The sequence below is a fragment of the Chanos chanos genome, chromosome 1 (assembly GCF_902362185.1).
Source record: "Chanos chanos chromosome 1, fChaCha1.1, whole genome shotgun sequence".
Classification (NCBI taxonomy): domain Eukaryota; kingdom Metazoa; phylum Chordata; class Actinopteri; order Gonorynchiformes; family Chanidae; genus Chanos; species Chanos chanos.
The window spans coordinates 53,342,030-53,358,606 of NC_044495.1; the positions used below are offsets into that span (position 1 = coordinate 53,342,030).

General features: G+C 40.9%; 3 protein-coding genes across 4 annotated transcripts; 2 read left to right on the forward strand and 1 right to left on the reverse strand.

Moving 5' to 3' along the window:
* The first annotated feature begins 211 nt into the window (after positions 1–211).
* Positions 212–2,516, forward strand: c8h22orf15 (chromosome 8 C22orf15 homolog). The gene is made up of 5 exons (XM_030765254.1): positions 212–236; positions 409–495; positions 1,111–1,233; positions 1,793–1,867; positions 2,377–2,516. Exons 1-5 carry the CDS (start codon positions 212–214, stop codon positions 2,514–2,516), a joined length of 450 nt encoding a protein of 149 aa, XP_030621114.1.
* A 430-nt stretch (positions 2,517–2,946) lies between these two features.
* Positions 2,947–12,482, forward strand: upb1 (ureidopropionase, beta). Of its 2 annotated transcripts, XM_030777009.1 has the most exons (10): positions 2,947–3,142; positions 3,857–4,028; positions 4,389–4,476; positions 5,325–5,419; positions 6,120–6,281; positions 8,346–8,515; positions 8,751–8,832; positions 10,085–10,127; positions 11,391–11,545; positions 12,062–12,482. In XM_030777009.1, exons 1-10 carry the CDS (start codon positions 3,039–3,041, stop codon positions 12,143–12,145), a joined length of 1,155 nt encoding a protein of 384 aa, XP_030632869.1. In that variant the 5' UTR covers positions 2,947–3,038; the 3' UTR covers positions 12,146–12,482. The 2 variants fall into 2 exon arrangements, with proteins under 2 accessions (XP_030632869.1, XP_030632878.1); XM_030777018.1 differs by lacking the exons at positions 11,391–11,545; positions 12,062–12,482 and adding an exon at positions 11,246–11,347.
* A 1,992-nt stretch (positions 12,483–14,474) lies between these two features.
* Positions 14,475–16,506, reverse strand: gucd1 (guanylyl cyclase domain containing 1). The gene is made up of 5 exons (XM_030786427.1): positions 16,415–16,506; positions 16,154–16,319; positions 15,655–15,746; positions 15,144–15,385; positions 14,475–14,566 (listed from the first exon to the last, which is right to left on the reverse strand). The coding sequence occupies exons 1-5, from the start codon at positions 16,504–16,506 to the stop codon at positions 14,475–14,477; spliced, it is 684 nt and encodes a 227-aa protein (XP_030642287.1).
* Positions 16,507–16,577: the final 71 nt, after the last annotated feature.

The following is a 16,577-nucleotide window of genomic DNA, read 5'->3' on the forward strand; positions in this document are numbered from 1 at the left end:
TGCATGTGTTCTTATCCAATAAAGAGGCCTTAAGAGTTCCTTGTGAACTGGGGCTTGGTCACTAAGTATGGCTGTAGTCAACAACATTGATTTAACACCCCCTATTGTGACAGTGTATCCACAGAACAGGTTCATTACAGCACGGCCACTAACAGCACACATGTGGAATGACTGCTCAAAACTTGTCTTACTCATAAAGGACCCAGGGAAGATGTTTGTCTCCGTTCTGTTTGGAGGTGAGATCAGGACAGCTTGATTTCCAAAATTGAATTTAGTTCAGACGAATAATTGAATATAATCAGATTTAAAATGATTTATTTTCGTGCACTGTAATATGAGCATTTCAGGAGACAATACCTTCCTGTACTCTAAGACTGGCAACGGACCACTTTGTTTGTTTATATGCAGAGGGAAGAAGAGAGATTTTTAACCTTAACTGCAGGATCGCAAACTTCATTCAGTGTTTGAAAGAGAAGTGCAACGTTGATCCTCAAGGTATAACACATCAGCTCTCGCACATGAATTAAACCATCATGAGAAATGTTGGAGAGGACACGTAGAGCTAGAACAGAATTTACAAACCGTCTTAAAACTGAAAGACTCTACTGTTTAAGTGAGGCAATAAGCTCTTTCTAACAGCTAATTGTTTCTAATCTCTGAAACTGAAGATTCATTAATTGCATATGATAATAATAATAATAAAAAAAAACAACTGATGTTTCCTATTTAAGTGTGAAGCGATGACCGATTTGCTCTTAGCAAGTACTTATCACTTAATTGAAGCAGTAGAGTTTCTCATTCTACAGGTAGTTTGTAAATCTTGCTTTTGCTCTGTGTGGTTACTGACATCAATTCAACACCCATCATGGGAGTGACCTGGCTGGCATAAGATCAGACTGGACCAAACCACTATTGTAAACTAAATCATTACGTATATTACAAATGACAAAACTACTGAAAAAGAGATACGCTAAAGACATGCATTAACACAAATTTGTTGTTTTTACTGAATTAATTAAATATCTCTGTGGAATTTCCACGATGAGTTATAGGTTAAATTTCCAATTCAGAGTGTGAATTCAGTTGAACTGAGTAGAGTGTATTCTATAGAAAGTGTGGACCTGATGGATAAGACTGGAGAACTGGTGAACCTGAGTGAGAAGGAACAGAGTGTGCATTTGGCCAGCACTCTGCTGAAAGAAAGACAAATCTATATCCTGATACGCGTGTCCCGTAAGTCCTCCTGTTCCGCCTGCTACTCCTCTCATATCTCTCTTTGGGATCTCTTATTTTTATAGGTTTTACCACTCGTCAGAATTAACACAGCAGGGAAGATAATATAACCTAAAAATGTTTAGTTCATTTTTTTAAATCTGAAAATTGGACTAGATTGTGGAAGAAAAACAAGGTTAAAATTTACAGGACGTGGCCTAATGTCACTAAATTCACATTGAGACATCAGAGAATTATCCAGAATTTCTGTCAAAGCTACTTTCCTCAGTAGCTACATCTCAGCAACAATTTTTTATACTATAAACAGATCGGTTGCATTCCATTGCTCAAAACAGTTTATTCTGTGTCTCTAGCAGTTTTCATACTAAATACCCCCTGGGTGTGTTTACCAGATCTAACATTTGTTTTCTGTATATTTTCCACACTTCCTCTCAACGTCTGGGGTCAAAGCATTAGTTGCAATCCGCCCTTTATAGTTTGCGGCATAGGGATTTTGGGAGGGTCAGTGACCCCATTTTATGTTAACATTCAGTTATATCTGATGTCTTGTTTACCACAGGGAGCAATAGTACTGACGGACACAAATATTATCCACTCTTGAGTGACCTTGGAAGGAGTCATCCTGAATTGGCAGGTATGGAATCTCTGGTACATAATGTCTAAATATTAGCCATATTAGTATCTGTTTCAAATATCGAAACATGTTTCTCTTCAACAGAAGTTTACCCAGTATACTGTGTCGCTAACAACGCCATTCTGGCGCGTCAGTCACATTTATGAGTTGTGATCATTGCCCCCTACTAGTAAAACCAGGATTTGAAATGGAGATCTGAAATTATGTCATGTATTAACAAGTTATGATATTATGATTTATTTATGATTTAACGAGTTACTGATACTATGATTTATAACTGAAGCAAATGCAAATTCATCATTGTAATTCTTGTTACATTTTTAGAGAGAGTGGCATGTACCTTTGTCTGGTTGTAAAAGCTATCATTAGATTCTGAGCGTTTCAGTACATGTGTTTCAATCCATTTTACCTTTTTTGTGTGTTTTATATGCCCCAACGTGCCTCGGCATGCACAAAATTGCCAAAATTGTGCGTGTGATGACACGTGTTGGTCTGTGCGTGTCTTGTAGAGGTCCTAAGAAAATTGTCGAACCCCATAAAGGAGCGGGACAGGAAAGGAGCCCACCTAAAAAAAGGAGGTGTCATTCAAAACAAGAACAAATGCGGCGCCAACAATAAGAAGAGCGTCGTGACAACGCCTAGGAGCTGAACACTGCAGCATAAAGCTATAGTTCCATATCACTGTGCTAGTTTTGCTATTCTGTGGACTGTTAACAGGTTTTGCAAATGTAAATGCATACTAAGGCCATGCAAGTATGAAATGATAAGTTAGTTACGATCATCCATAACCAGACGCGAATAACACTGGAATTCATGAAATGTATCTTTGGCACATATGGACGGACGACACCCAGTGTTCTCCTCTAACACATGTATCTTTTGCACTTATGTCATAATCCGTGATCCCCCAATGGATTTTAATTACCTTGATTTAGCTGCAAAGTTTTATAGCTACATGAAAAATCTCTGCTTGGTGCACAATATAGCAGAGTGGGAGAATAAGTGGAGAGTTGATTGCATAACCGTTAGAAACGGTAAAGGGAGAAATTGTGGTCTTCAACCAATAGCTTACGAGGGAGGTCTGCAAGGCGTACAAGATTCCAGTGCAAAACGCCGTGTCCTGCAACTACACCACTGCGGAGAATCACAGCATTAAAAATTCTATAATAAAATGTCTGGGCCTGGGTTTGTATCGCTTGAATCTTCGCTGGAGAAGCATCTTCCTGACGAAGAGCTCAAGGAAGTCAGACGAATTTTGTACGGAAAAGACATCAAGTAAGTGTGGAAGTGAGAGCTCATGTTAACTTTCATAACTTTCGTTTGTGCTCTCTTTACTTCCATTTTCAAGTCCCATGTTACACGAAGTCATTCTTTTCGAAGAAGTGCGGCGTAGACAGTATACAAACATGAAGACATAAATTCAAACCTAGGCATTTAGGCAACGTAGATTTCATTGGCTCTTGTCAGGTGTTACGAAGTAATTATTTTATGCCGATGAAAATCCCACAAACTACAGTAATAAGTGTTTGTGTTCGCAAAAGCAAGTTAAGTTGTTGCATATTTTAATTATGAAATCAGAGACATTGTGAGTAAATCATTCATGAACCAGCGGTGAACTTTGGCCACAGTACGTCAATCACAGGTCAGGCAGCGTCATGTCCTGTGATAATTTCAGTAAGTGGCTTTCTTAGCGGTCATCAGGCCCCATTATAATTTCATGGTTACAGTGACCTTCCAATGAAACTGAAAAATATGTGACGGTGCTGATGCGTTGCATGCTGTCACGTCTCGGTATGCTTATTCTATATGCATAGTTTTTGCTTGCTTGTTTGTTTTTCAAAGAAACACACAAACAAATCTCAGATCAATCTATGAATTAACTGCATAAAACAATTTTTGTTGTCAGTGAGTGGTTCAGTGTAATTCAGATGGTATACCACGTTGCCGTTTAAGCTCTGAATTGTGTCTGTCTCTCTCTCTCTCTCTCAGGCAGTTAAGCCTTCCCCAGAGCGCCGTCGATGCAGCGTTCGAGCGAGACTTTGACCTGCAGGGTTATGTGTTTGAGGCATCCCCGGAACAGCTCAGACCACCCAGGGTAGCCCGGGTTGGGCTCATTCAGAACAAGATAGTCCTTCCTACAGACGCCCCGGTCCTGGAGCAGGTGAGAGAAAGGAAGAACACTGCAGTGCGGCTTAACAGAACATGTCTGAATCATTAAACATGCCTAGCGACCGTGGGTCAGGCCGGGTAGGATTTCTACTGCGTGTAGAACAGACGTAACTTGAAGCAGATGTAGACCACAATCACAGTGAAAAACCACTGTATCAAAACAAAGTGGTTTTTCATGTTTGTTTCACCAAAGTCTAGTCATATCAGATCCCTACCTCTGTGCACTCACATCAAAACCACAATCTCTTGGCTAATATTGATGTTGTTCCATCTAAGTCAGCTGTTCACATCCTTAACATTTCATGCGGAGATTTTTTTTTTTTTTCACACAGTTTTGTGCCCCCTTTTATAGATTACCGCCCTGCATAAACGAGTGGGAGAGATGGTGGAGGTGGCAGCTATGTGTGGAGTAAACATTGTGTGCTTCCAAGAAGCCTGGAGTGAGTTCACGAAGATACAAACACGTGCATGCAAGACAAATATAAATCAGTCCATGGCGCTCCTTATCTTATTACTGTCATTTGTCCCAAGTGACAATTACAGGCTAGGAAGATTTAGGGAGTTGGCATTGTGCTGTGCGTTTGTAGCTACGTTAGCTGAAACCTTTTGAATTTCATGTGAGCGTTGCCTCCTCGCCTCTGGAAGCTCCCGCTGCTCCTGTGTTTCTTTTGGCTACTGAGCAAAATATGGATGTGCTCTGATAAAAGTTGGTCCCATGCTCCAGCGGTACACTCCCATAGAATATCTGAGGTCATCAGCCTCCCTATGGGTTCCCCCTGCCCAGGAACAAATCCTTCGCCCCAACCCTAACCCTGACAAACGCGGCAGCGCTCGCCCCTTGGGAAATCTGACTCACTACTTTTGCCCGCTACATTTCCGATGTTGTCATAGAAATGTTCGAGGAATTTTTTTTTTTCGTGGAGAACATTTCAAAAGGGTAGCCAAACAATCGCAGACAGATTGAATATCAAGTTTTACAAGATGTTCGAGAAGAAGACAACCAATTTCCACCTAGAATAATCGTCCACTGAACGCTGTCTGTACCTTCATATTACAAAATGTATGATTAAATTTGTATTTACCCAAAGTGAGGTTTTCCATTCACATTGTCTTACCTTCTTGAATATCTAGAATGCCACTGAGGCTTTGTCGGTATTTAAGATTCAACTTTACTGCGCTGTTTTGTGATTGTTAACAATGGAAACCTTTCTTTGGCTTGCATTAAACAAGGCAAATGAAATAAAATTATTCCCTATGGTAGTAACTGCTCATGCTGTCTGGTCCACAGCAATGCCGTTTGCTTTCTGTACAAGAGAAAGGGATCCTTGGACGGAGTTTGCGGAATCTGCTGAGGATGGCTTCACTACACGTTTCTGTCAGGAGGTGAGAGGTCACATTTTCAGAGGTTAACAACTGAATTTGCTTGTTCAGGCCTTATTTGTGGCACAACTTCTGAACACTGAAGTGCTCTTTAGAGTACATCACATTTTGCTCTTAGCTTTGTCATGCCATTTCCATCTGAAGGACAGTTTTTATATATATAAGCATTTATATGATTGAATCAATCACAGCTTGTCATATTGCTGTCATACTGCATACACTGTTTTATTCAGTTGCAGTGGGAAAGTGTGAGATCTCATGTCCAGTGGAATAATACAAGTGTATTTTTTGTTCCCCTATGGTCTTGCGCATGGGGGCATTTCTGCTCCATTAGGGGGCTCTGAGTGTGTCATAAATATTGGGCGTACAGCAGCTGCAGTTACGTGCCTGTTGATTTGTTTCTGGATGTAGTAGAACATTAAGCACAGTCAAGGGGAATGGGACAAGTCAGCCTCCGAGAGAGACAAGCGTTCCAGCACGTAACGTCAGCACACGTAAAATCACACACAGCGGAGGGAACTTATTCGACTGACGTCAGATGCAATGCATTTTATGAATCATAAAAGTCGGCCCATCGTGCTATTTAGTTTGTAAAGTCTGTAAATTATTGTCTGTGGTCTTCTCTATATCTTAGCTGAATTGACTGTGGTCTGTGGGAAAACTGGCCCTAAAATTCTCAACATTTCCTCATTTTCATTTGCAGCTGGCAAAGAAATACAACATGGTGGTCATCTCACCCATTTTGGAGCGCGATGAGATTCACGGTGGAACGCTGTGGAACACAGCAGTGGTGGTGTCAAACGCTGGAAATGTTCTGGGAAAGAGCCGGAAGAACCACATTCCACGCGTGGGAGACTTCAACGAGGTCAGCCTGCTTTCTCGTCGTGTTCAGCCAATTACTGGGTCTTCACCGTAACCAAGCAATCAATCCCCATCATACTGATGCCCTGTGTGCACTATATGTATCCAACTGAGATCTGAATTGGATTGCTTTAATGGCAGTCAACATCAGCAGTCTTTTGAAGAAAAACCTTATCTTGTTAATATCAAAGGAACGGTATTGCAGAAATAAAAAAAAGCCTTTTTTGTTTGTAAGGCACATGGAACAAATTTCAAAGACAATGACTCCTGTGGAGCGTGATTGCATTCTGGACAGAGACTTCCCCCATCAAAATCCTTCTTTGTTCAAACCTAGTTTATATCATTTTCCTGGGAACCAGCCCATAGTCGTATCTAAATCATATACGTCTATTCGTTAGAATTGCTTATGCAGGGTAACTCTGGAGGTTCTATGTAGTTTTGTCTCAAGAAGATTTGTCTCATTCCATCTGCGATTATTTTTGGTGGGGTAGAGTACGGTTGATTTTTCTCCCGCTGAGCTCTGTTTCAGTCACAGTTTGGTTCCATCGATCCACCCCACACTGTGGCAATCTTCCATCTGATTCATCTATAGCACAGGAAAGACATCCTCCACTCTTCCTGGAAGATGACCACCACTGTGGCTGCTGGAATCAAATAGCACACTGGCTATAGTGTCAGTGTCGTGGGGCTGCTTCGTTTGTTTTTCTGCCGCTCAGGGGGTGGACAGACTGTCAGAGCGAAGTTCTGATCTAACTGATCTGAAATAGATAACCGAGTACATGCAGAGTAGCTGTTCTGAATTTTAGCAGCGAATAACCCAAAAAAGATGCTTTGTAACTAAATCACATCCCTAAAATGAGATGGAGATATTCGAGAGATTCAAATCTTCATGTCATGCTGAGAGGTATGCAACAATGGTTGCTTGGGCAACCATTGTTCTTTTTTGACTCAAAAAAGAATTTTTAACTGGCATGTATTCCAAAGATAGCTTTTTTTTTTTTTTTTTTTACTGGTTTTCAAAAGCAAACTGCAGTATGTACTGTAGAACTTCGGTCAAACCTGGGTTATGACCTAAATCAGCCTGGTGTCTGTTTTATCTTGTGACAAAATATTTAGCTAGACCATAAAAACATTGATGCCATTTTCCCTAGTTTCACTTTTTTGCCTTCTCCCTTTGTGGGGCACCTGTAATGAGGAGAACAGGCTAACCATAACCCTAATGTCTAGTGTCACCTTCCTTTCCTAAGTATTCTCTGCCCACCCCCCCGGATTTGACCGTCATGTAAATGTCCACATCCAACAAACAGACACTGGCCAGGTCAAAAGAACCGTGTTCATCATCTCATTCATTAGCTGAACAGTATGTTAAGCATGGAAACCAAGGACAGGAATAAAACAGACTGCACATTTCTGTCAAGCAGGAAGGTGCTTTGTTGTATGTAAATGGCCATACATTGAGGATTTATAGGAAAATGGCCCCATCTGGACCCTCAGAGTGGGTGGGTGGTCTTATATTTAATATGGGTTTGCTGTTAGCTGCCAATGCACTCTTGACACAACCCCAAGCTGTGTCCAACATGCATTCATGCTACAGCCTCATTTGCTATAGACTAAATCCAAACCAGGATAATCAACTCTAAGAGCTGGCTGTGTGTAGATGACCCACCTGTCTGATGTTTATGTGTAGCCAAAAATGGATATTTTTGAGTTAAAGGTTCCTACCACTGGACTCCCACAATTCAATGGCTGCTTGTTTCATGGGCCTATGTTCCAGTTTATGGATGTAATTCTTACGAAATATGTTCTTTCAACCAGTTTACATCCATGTCCTCTGTATATTTAAGGATCAATGAGCATGTTCAAGATTTCTGTTCATTGTGTTCATCTTTTGATAAACTGACCCTTCTGTTATGAAACTCAGTGTTATTATTCTAGCTATTGTATTTGTCATTTTTTTTTTACTTACATGTGGTTGTCAATGAAGAAAGTGCATGAAAATTAGAATTTCAAAATTTATCTTTCTTTCTTTCTTTCTTTCTTTCTTTGCTGTCCTGATTTACATGCGTAGTCCACCTACTACATGGAGGGAAATACAGGCCATCGAGTGTTTCAGACTCAGTTTGGGAAGATTGCTGTGAACATTTGCTACGGGCGTCATCACCCTCTCAACTGGTTCATGTACAGCACGCACGGAGCAGAGATTATCTTCAATCCCTCCGCAACAGTCGGACAACTCAGGTAGAGGAGAGAAGCTGTTCATCTTTTTAATCAAAAGAGTTAGATGAAATGATTTCATATTCTGAGAACTATGAACAGACAAGAAGATGGATTTTATGTGATTAGCTCATAATACTAGAATTTATTCTGCAAATATGTAGTGCCATTGTTGTTGTTGATTAGAGTTGGATCCCTGTGTCATGTTGCAGCCATACATAATTTAATACTTGGACTTTTTGTTGTGTATGTATTACAGTGAGCCTATGTGGCCCATTGAGGCCAGAAATGCAGCTATTTCCAACCACTGCTTCACCTGTGCAATCAATCGTGTGGGCACGGTGAGTGTCTTTTTAATGGTTAATCCAGTTGATGTCAAACATGAAATAGTTCATGATATATCACCTTTATTCCTTTGGTGACATCTTTTATATCAGTAGTTTCAGATGATATTTGTATGTAAGAACAACGGGCCTCATTTTCTTAAATTTGTTCTTGAGAAAGGTCCCAAGAAAAAGTCTACGTCACATTTACGACGCGTTCTTAAACCACAGAATTGTTCGCATCTTTGTTCTTGTAACGATGAATCCCACTGTCATCGTAAACTGAAAGCCCATGGTAGTCGTTCCTAATTAGCATAGGTAAACGCCCCGCCAATCCCCATAAAAGGGCATGAGACTGCGGGGCCGTGTACACACACAGAGATCTACGGAAGCCACAAGAGCGGTTGGTGAAGGAGGCCCAGTGATCTCTGATCCCGTTTACAAAGTGTCCATTTCCCTTTTCCCTTTGTGCTGGTAAATTTGTCATCTCTCATTTCTTTGTGCTCAACAAGTGAAAAATACCAGAAGCTACATTCATTTATGTAGTCTCATTACTTCATGTCCACACATATTAGACTTAGACTGCTTTTATTGTCATTTCCACATATGCATGACTCATACATCATCTTTCTGGAGAAACACTAGACCATGACTTTAAGAGAAGTTTATGTGCTTCTGGATTTCTGTTTTAGACTGCCCTCTACTGTCTTTGTCTCTCTCTATTGTCATCCACCAGACAAGACAAAATGTAAACACATAGATGCGAACGATTCTGCGGTCTGAGAGCACGTCATGAATGTGAGGTAGACTTTTTCTTAGGACCTCTTTCAAGAACAAATTTAAAAAAAAGCTTAGAAAGATATTAGTGAATGAGGCCCATTGCATGTATGTTTATGGAAATATTTTCTAGCTGTCTAGGTGACCCGTAGTACATTTCTGAGATGGTTGATATAAGAAACATCATTGAGTGAATTATTCGTAGTAATGTGTTTGAACTAGCCTTTAAATTATCACACACCATAGAAACCATTGTAACCATAGAAACAGCAAACTCTTGCTCCACAACTGCATTGCGGTTACACAGAGGTGTCCTGTTACCAAGGTAGATTATTACAGCAGCCCAATCAAACATTTGACTTTCAAGGCTTCGAAAAAAAATAGCCCATTGTCTTTTAAATGAGCAAAATTATTGGCATAATTCCTCATAAAATGTACCGTGGTGCTTAAATGTGGAACACTTAACAAATTAAATTTCCATTTCCTTGCGCAGGAATATTTTAAGAATGAGTTCACATCTGGCGACGGAAAGAAAGGTAAGTGTGCAGTGTGGCTGCATACAACAAGGACTAGAACCTTTACGTCATGATATAGCAGCAAAATACTCTGTGATCTCACACGCACACTGTGAGCAGTAAATTTGACCTCGGCATTTAACCCATCCTTACACACCAGTAGTGAGCACATACGACCACTAGGTGGAGGAGCTGTGGGCAGCACACCTCCACCCGGGGGGAGGGGGGGGGGGGCAGTCGGGGTTTAAGTGCTTTGCCCAAGGGCACTTTAGCTGTGGACGTTTTCCTGCCGGTACGAGGAATCAAACCAGCAGTCGAAACTTTCAGTCACAAGCCCGTTTCTCTGGCCATTAGGCCATGGGCTGCCCTAAACAGGCAGTCCAGCATAACTTTTTAATTAGTGCAGGCTATCCTCAAAGCAGTAGACTTGTAGGGTTCCCAAATGGAAAAAGTCATGAGAATTAGGTCAAAGGTCAGACTCTTTCCACTCTGACAGTTCAGTGCTTCTGGCTATGGCCCAGTGACCAGTCTCAGGTTGTGAGGATGTTAATGGTTTACCTACGGTATCTGTTCACTTGCCATTCACCATCTGTGTCTGTGACAAGCGCGTGGACAGGCAAGCATGTCAGCAAGTGTCGTATTCCTCAACTGCTAGCTCCTTAGCCGTTTGCCCGCCAAGTCTTCATTACCGTTACGTAAGTCAGTGAACTGAACACCGGGTCCTCTTTCCTGCACTTACATGTCTGTAATCTGACCAGGTTGGTTTTCAGAGAAATAGTACACAGTACGTGCTGGTGGGTCTGGATACACATGGGTTTCTCTTGAGATAAGAGTGTGTACTACAGGAGGTGTAGGAACAGGCCTGTGGATTCTAATGAATGATTTATGCAACTGCATTGAGTTTTGTATTTTTTTTTTTTCTCACACTGGAAATATGATAAACTGAAAGATAAGAGAGGGGCATCTAACTGACATAATTCTCAATGGTAGGAATAAAAATGATAGTCTCATATTTTAGACATGAAACTATATAACATGAAACCAACATTGTACAAAACTGAAATCATTCTGAATAGTAATCTAGAATCTGGACTAAATCATCCTAGACAAACATGTGACACCCCTAACCTGCTTTCCAGGATATTATCTCTCCCTAACGGCTCCATGACAAGGAATAGGAAAGTATTTTGAGGGAGTGTAATAAAAACCACATTATTTTTCAAACTACTCCACAGACGACTGATACATTTTTAACTCTTGAAATTCCTCTTTGGTCTTTCGCAGCCCATCATGAGTTCGGGCACTTCTATGGCTCTAGCTACGTGGCCGCACCAGACGGGTCCAGGTCACCGGGACTTTCCAGAACTCGTGACGGATTGTTGGTGGCAGAACTGGACCTAAACCTGAACCGACAGATAGCAGACAAATGGAACTTTAAGGTGAGACACTGACTACCTTTAACGCTAAAAACATGTTTTAGCAATTGAAGGGAATTCATTAGATAAACATGTCACCTCATCAGATAAACATTCACCCTGAAGGGAAAAACAACACAAAAAAGGAATCCAGTGGGGTGTTTATGTACATTACTTTTCCTTTCACGTTTTTTTTTTTTTTAGTGTGTGCATGTGCAGGCAAGTCATCTCTCTCACCTCAGGCACACTGAGCATCTGTATTTGAGTTTCATCTCAACATACCGCTAAAAGCAAATTTCCAGTTTATTTCTTTTGAAATATCTGACTGATACAGTCAGTGCATGCTGTTCACACATGAGTCGCTTCTAATCAATACAACACCAGAGGACCCTCTAACCCCTCCCCTCAGAGACAAACAACCTGAAAATGTAACATCAGCTGTATCAACACCGGTCAAGTCCCCAGTGTTCGCTGAGGTCTTTGATTTAAGTGTCTTGAAAGTGGCTGCAGGTGTGTGATATGAGAACTGTTTCTGTGTAGATGACAGGGAGGTACGACATGTATGCAGAAGAACTCACCAAGGCAGTGCAGCATGACTTCAAACCAAACCTCATTAAGGAGTAAAATGACCAATCTACAGTATCTGGAAGTCAAAATATTCAAATCACATTCCGCAATGTTTAACTGATCTTCACATGTTAAACTCTGGATTTTGTGCATGAATACATTCTCAGCCAGGAGGACATTGCTTGTTCACAGTCTGGTCGTATTTGGGGGAAAGAAAAAAAATAAAAGAATCATTTCCGTTTCCTCTCTATCTTACTATTCCACTGAGCCATTTTACAAAACTATGAGATTTAAATGTTCTCTGCATGTAAAACCATTCGTTGATGACAGCACCGTGGTTTAAGTACAAGTACAATTATTTTGTAAGGAATAAACCACACGTGATTAAAATACACAACATTCTTTCCTTTATTTCATTATGTAAATGCAATTTCATAAAAATAAAGTTTGCTGTTCTAACAATCCCTATGTAAGTTAAAAAAAAAAAAAAAAAAAAAGTAATTCAAAACAAATCCATTCAGAGGGAAACATGATATTTTGCTGTATTAAATAATACATAATTATGGCTGGTATAACACCGTAGTGCAATCATTTCATCCATGATATGAAAAAACAAAAACAAAACAAAAAAAGAACCACTGAGGAGAGAAAAGGTCGTATCGAGCAGCGAGATTTTACACACACACGCGCACACACACTGGAGGCCGGCTGACCTTACACGACTGCTCGATATTTCTCCATAACCTGTAGTGATTCTACATCTACCGAACGGCCAACCGTGAGTTATAAAACATCCTGTTTGGAGCATTCCACATGGAAGAAATGTTCCGTCTATCTGTCACGAGCAAGTATGTAGGACAGCGTGTTTTGAGGCAGCATATTTCACTTAGCCAGCTAAATAAACTGCACTCTGACTTTGAGCATGAAGCACTGAATTCTGATTACTGGCCATTTTGGCAAACTGTCAGCAACGAGGGTGGAGCCTGACGTATAATCTAAAGAAGTGAGTCTGTCGTCCGCATAATACCATTTTACCTTGCAATGTCGCTGTTTTCGGAGGCATTTCTGCCCTGAATTACAGTATATTATTTCCTGAATTTTATAAAGTGGTTGGATTTAGTGCAAAGAATGTAGATTTACAGGTGCCGTGAAACAGTAAAAGAATGATAATCAGATGATGAGTATGATAATCAAACCTTGTCAAGGCTGAGTTCACACAGAAGGCGGAATCGCTCTGGTCACATCTGCTACACGCTATGCTAGCTGAGGTCGTGACTGGTGTTCGGGTAGTTGTTTAAGATGCAGCCTATTTCTCACTGAGCTAGATAACTTTAGGAAACACACCGTCATATTTCACAACAATCCAATATGAATAAAGGTTCTGGCTATTCCTATTGGACGAGCTTAACACTTCCCAAGATGCTGGTTTTAAATATGGTGCGAAATATACCTAAAGTGTAACTTTTTCCGTGAACTTTCATCTGTTATTGTCACTTGGCCCATTGGACATTACAGACATTACCTGAGTTTTTTTAAAATAAAGTCTCCCTCTTTACCCAGTAATTAAAAGATTCCTCAAAATCCTTTCAATTATATACACGCTAAATATCACAAGGCTACATAAAAAAGGAAAAAAAAAAAAAAAAAAACAGGTAGGTGGGGGGGGGTGGAGGCAACTATGGGTAAAACACAGTAGAATATTTAAAATCCCGTTGGTGTTACAATCTCATATTTCCCCCTTGTAAAAGTCATTCAGGAAAAAAAAAAAGTTTTCATAGCTTATCCTATGTCCTATACACCACTGAATTACCCCACCGCTGGACTACAGCGCTAAAATCAAGGTCAAATTCCATCCAGCAGTTACGAGAAGAGAATGTATACATGTTTCTCCTCTCTAGATCAGAATTACAGTGAGGTTTTCCGACCATACGCATACACACGCACCCAGACTACCAAATGAGGAAAAAGAAAAAAAAAAAAAAAACAGCCTCTATCCTCTTGATTTTTTTTTCTGTCTGAGTTTTGGATCTGAACCTTTGGAGTGTCTCACTCCTTGGCTCGTTTTAGCACCATGATTTGCTGAGAAACCCTGGAGGGGGAGGGGGGCGGGGAATGACTTTTGCAGTGGCATTTTTTTTTTTTTCCTTTCCTGTTCTTTTCTATTTTTTTTAATGCCGTAAGACGTTTTGAAGCACTGCAGAAGAACTGGAAATGAGACACGCTACCTGTCACTGGCTAGGAGCAGAGGTGCCTCAAGGCAGGGGGGCGGGGGGGTGGTTGGGACGACGACACCCTCAGCCAATAAGCCCTCATAGCCGGTGGGGGGGGGGAGAAAAAAAGAAAAAAGAAGATGCACTGGCATTGCTGGGAGGCAGTTCTGGTGAGATCAGCTCTCTTTGTAGATGAACAGTATGTCCTCGTCTGTGCCGTAGCTCATTCTGGCCTCTTCAAAATTGCTGATGCTTGTGCAACACACACCTGAAAGTTAGACGACTGTCAAATTTGGATTTCAAAAAAAAAGGGAAGAATGACTGCGTGTCCTCTTTTTTCATGTCAGTACAATGCTTGAAGCTTGTAATTCACACACGCACACAAACACACACACACATACAGATAAAAGAACAGTTCAAAAGCAAAACAGGACAAATGACCACAGGAGATGAAGGTAGGTCACAAATGTTTATGTGCCTGCAATGTGTAATGGTAATATGGCACCACCAAATGTATGTAGGTTTCCTATTCCTGAGTGGTCAAATCTTCAGTCTGTAGCCAGCCCTCGGTAACTTGGTCGGCTACAGACAATAAGGACACAGTTAATGCATAAATAATGCCTCAAGCAGTAATCTTAGGACTCATATGTGGGTACGTGTTGAAGTAAAAGGAATCCTTACATGGTTGAGAACACGTATCTTGTCTATGTCAATCAAACTCTCATCGCAAACGCAGTCGGTGAAAAGTAATATGGACACGCACAGGCACACATACAGCACACACTGACCAACACACACACACACACACACACACACACAAATAGCAAAAAGAAAAATAAGCTTACGATCAGAGTAGGCGGGATTATTGTAGAAGATGCAGCCCGTGCTGCGGTTGAAACCGCACACCACCACAAAATGGCCTTGATACTCTGGCTTTCGGCAGAAGCACTTCTGACCCACGGGGAGAAAGCAGCAGTACTTCACTGGTGTGGAGCAGTCCTGACACACCAGCACCACAGCATTGACTAAAACAATGGCCACGTGGCCTTGGTCCAAATGGGCCTGGATCTCCTGGATGGTTACGGAGCTGCAGAAAAGAAGCCAAAGTCTATAGCAACAGCCTTTCGCATTCAACATACTTAACATGTTCAGAACATTCTGAAGTAAAGAAATTGAGATATAGTGTGGATATGAGCTTTCGACACTATTATCTAATGGTAATGACATTATGAAGAGTCTCGTTTTACTTCCCAAGACAAGTCTGTTCTTTTCTGTCAACTGCACTGATACAAACTAACAGACAGAGACAGAGAGATACTTGAATCTGACTAAAAGACGAACTCAGATATACAATACCATTTGTTCACCACGACGCCTTTGCTTTCAGCCTTCAAAAACAGCTCATTCACTCGATCCTCCTCAGTGTCAAAATGCTTTTTATAGAAAGACTAGAAGAGAGGGAAGAATGTGATAGCACTACATTAATACAGTTACTTAACCTTACTTAACTGTTAAAGTGACAGGAAAACAACATCCAATCTCTGCTTTAAGTTCAATATTAAACACTCCGAGGAGATGGTGCTTTAATGTGGGAAAAAAAGATCAGGAAGGATTATGCAAATATATTACGTATGGAACGACGACAGAAACAACACTGTTCCCTTTTGAGGCGACACATAGCACGCATAGCACAGTGAACTGAAAGAAGCATTTGATTACACTACTGAGAGAGGAAACTGCATTTTGACACGTTAAAGGGACTACGTTTGAACAAGTTATGATAATGTTTACATAGCGACAAGTAATACTAAGAAAAAGAGGCATGGTAGAGCTACCGTCAAAGGCAGGTGCATACTTGATTTTTAAAGCCCTTGTCAACTCCTAGCGTTTGTGTGCAGAAGCGATGCTTGACTCCTAGTTGACACATGAGATAAGCCAGGTCGATTGTCCACACGCTCTCTGTCAGTTTTAGCTCCAAGCAGGCACTCTGAAACTCCTCTTCAGTCACTGGATGCAGATACCTGCCAAATAAAGACAGGCCGACAATCGCTGTGACCAACTATGTGCCATTTAGTGTGTTTAACTGTGTTAAGTTTTCAAATGTGTTTAGACTTACTTCAAAACCATTCTCGAACAGGCGAGTCCGCAGTCCCAATGGTAGAGTTGCCGGATCACCGGAACATTTAAATGAACGACATCATCTTTCATAAAGCAGACAAAACGTTAAGTCATCACTGCAGAACGTTCAAGTCTCGTTTTGGTCAACATTATACTACAAC

Excerpts from the sequence above, each read along its gene's own strand:
- c8h22orf15 (XM_030765254.1), top strand. The coding sequence starts at position 212 with ATGTTTGTCTCCGTTCTGTTTGGAG. Across the intron at positions 237-408 it reads TGTCTCCGTTCTGTTTGGAG|AGGGAAGAAGAGAGATTTTT; the intron begins GTGAGATCAGGA and ends GTTTATATGCAG. Across the intron at positions 1,868-2,376 it reads GAGTCATCCTGAATTGGCAG|AGGTCCTAAGAAAATTGTCG; the intron begins GTATGGAATCTC and ends CGTGTCTTGTAG.
- upb1 (XM_030777009.1), top strand. The coding sequence starts at position 3,039 with ATGTCTGGGCCTGGGTTTGTATCGCTTGAATCTTCGCTGGAGAAGCAT. Across the intron at positions 8,516-8,750 it reads GCAACAGTCGGACAACTCAG|TGAGCCTATGTGGCCCATTG; the intron begins GTAGAGGAGAGA and ends TATGTATTACAG. Across the intron at positions 11,546-12,061 it reads CAGACAAATGGAACTTTAAG|ATGACAGGGAGGTACGACAT; the intron begins GTGAGACACTGA and ends GTTTCTGTGTAG.
- gucd1 (XM_030786427.1), bottom strand. The coding sequence starts at position 16,506 with ATGAAAGATGATGTCGTTCATTTAAATGTTCCGGTGATCCGGCAACTC. Across the intron at positions 16,320-16,414 it reads TGTTCGAGAATGGTTTTGAA|GTATCTGCATCCAGTGACTG; the intron begins GTAAGTCTAAAC and ends TTTATTTGGCAG. Across the intron at positions 15,386-15,654 it reads GGCGTCGTGGTGAACAAATG|CTCCGTAACCATCCAGGAGA; the intron begins GTATTGTATATC and ends TCTTTTCTGCAG.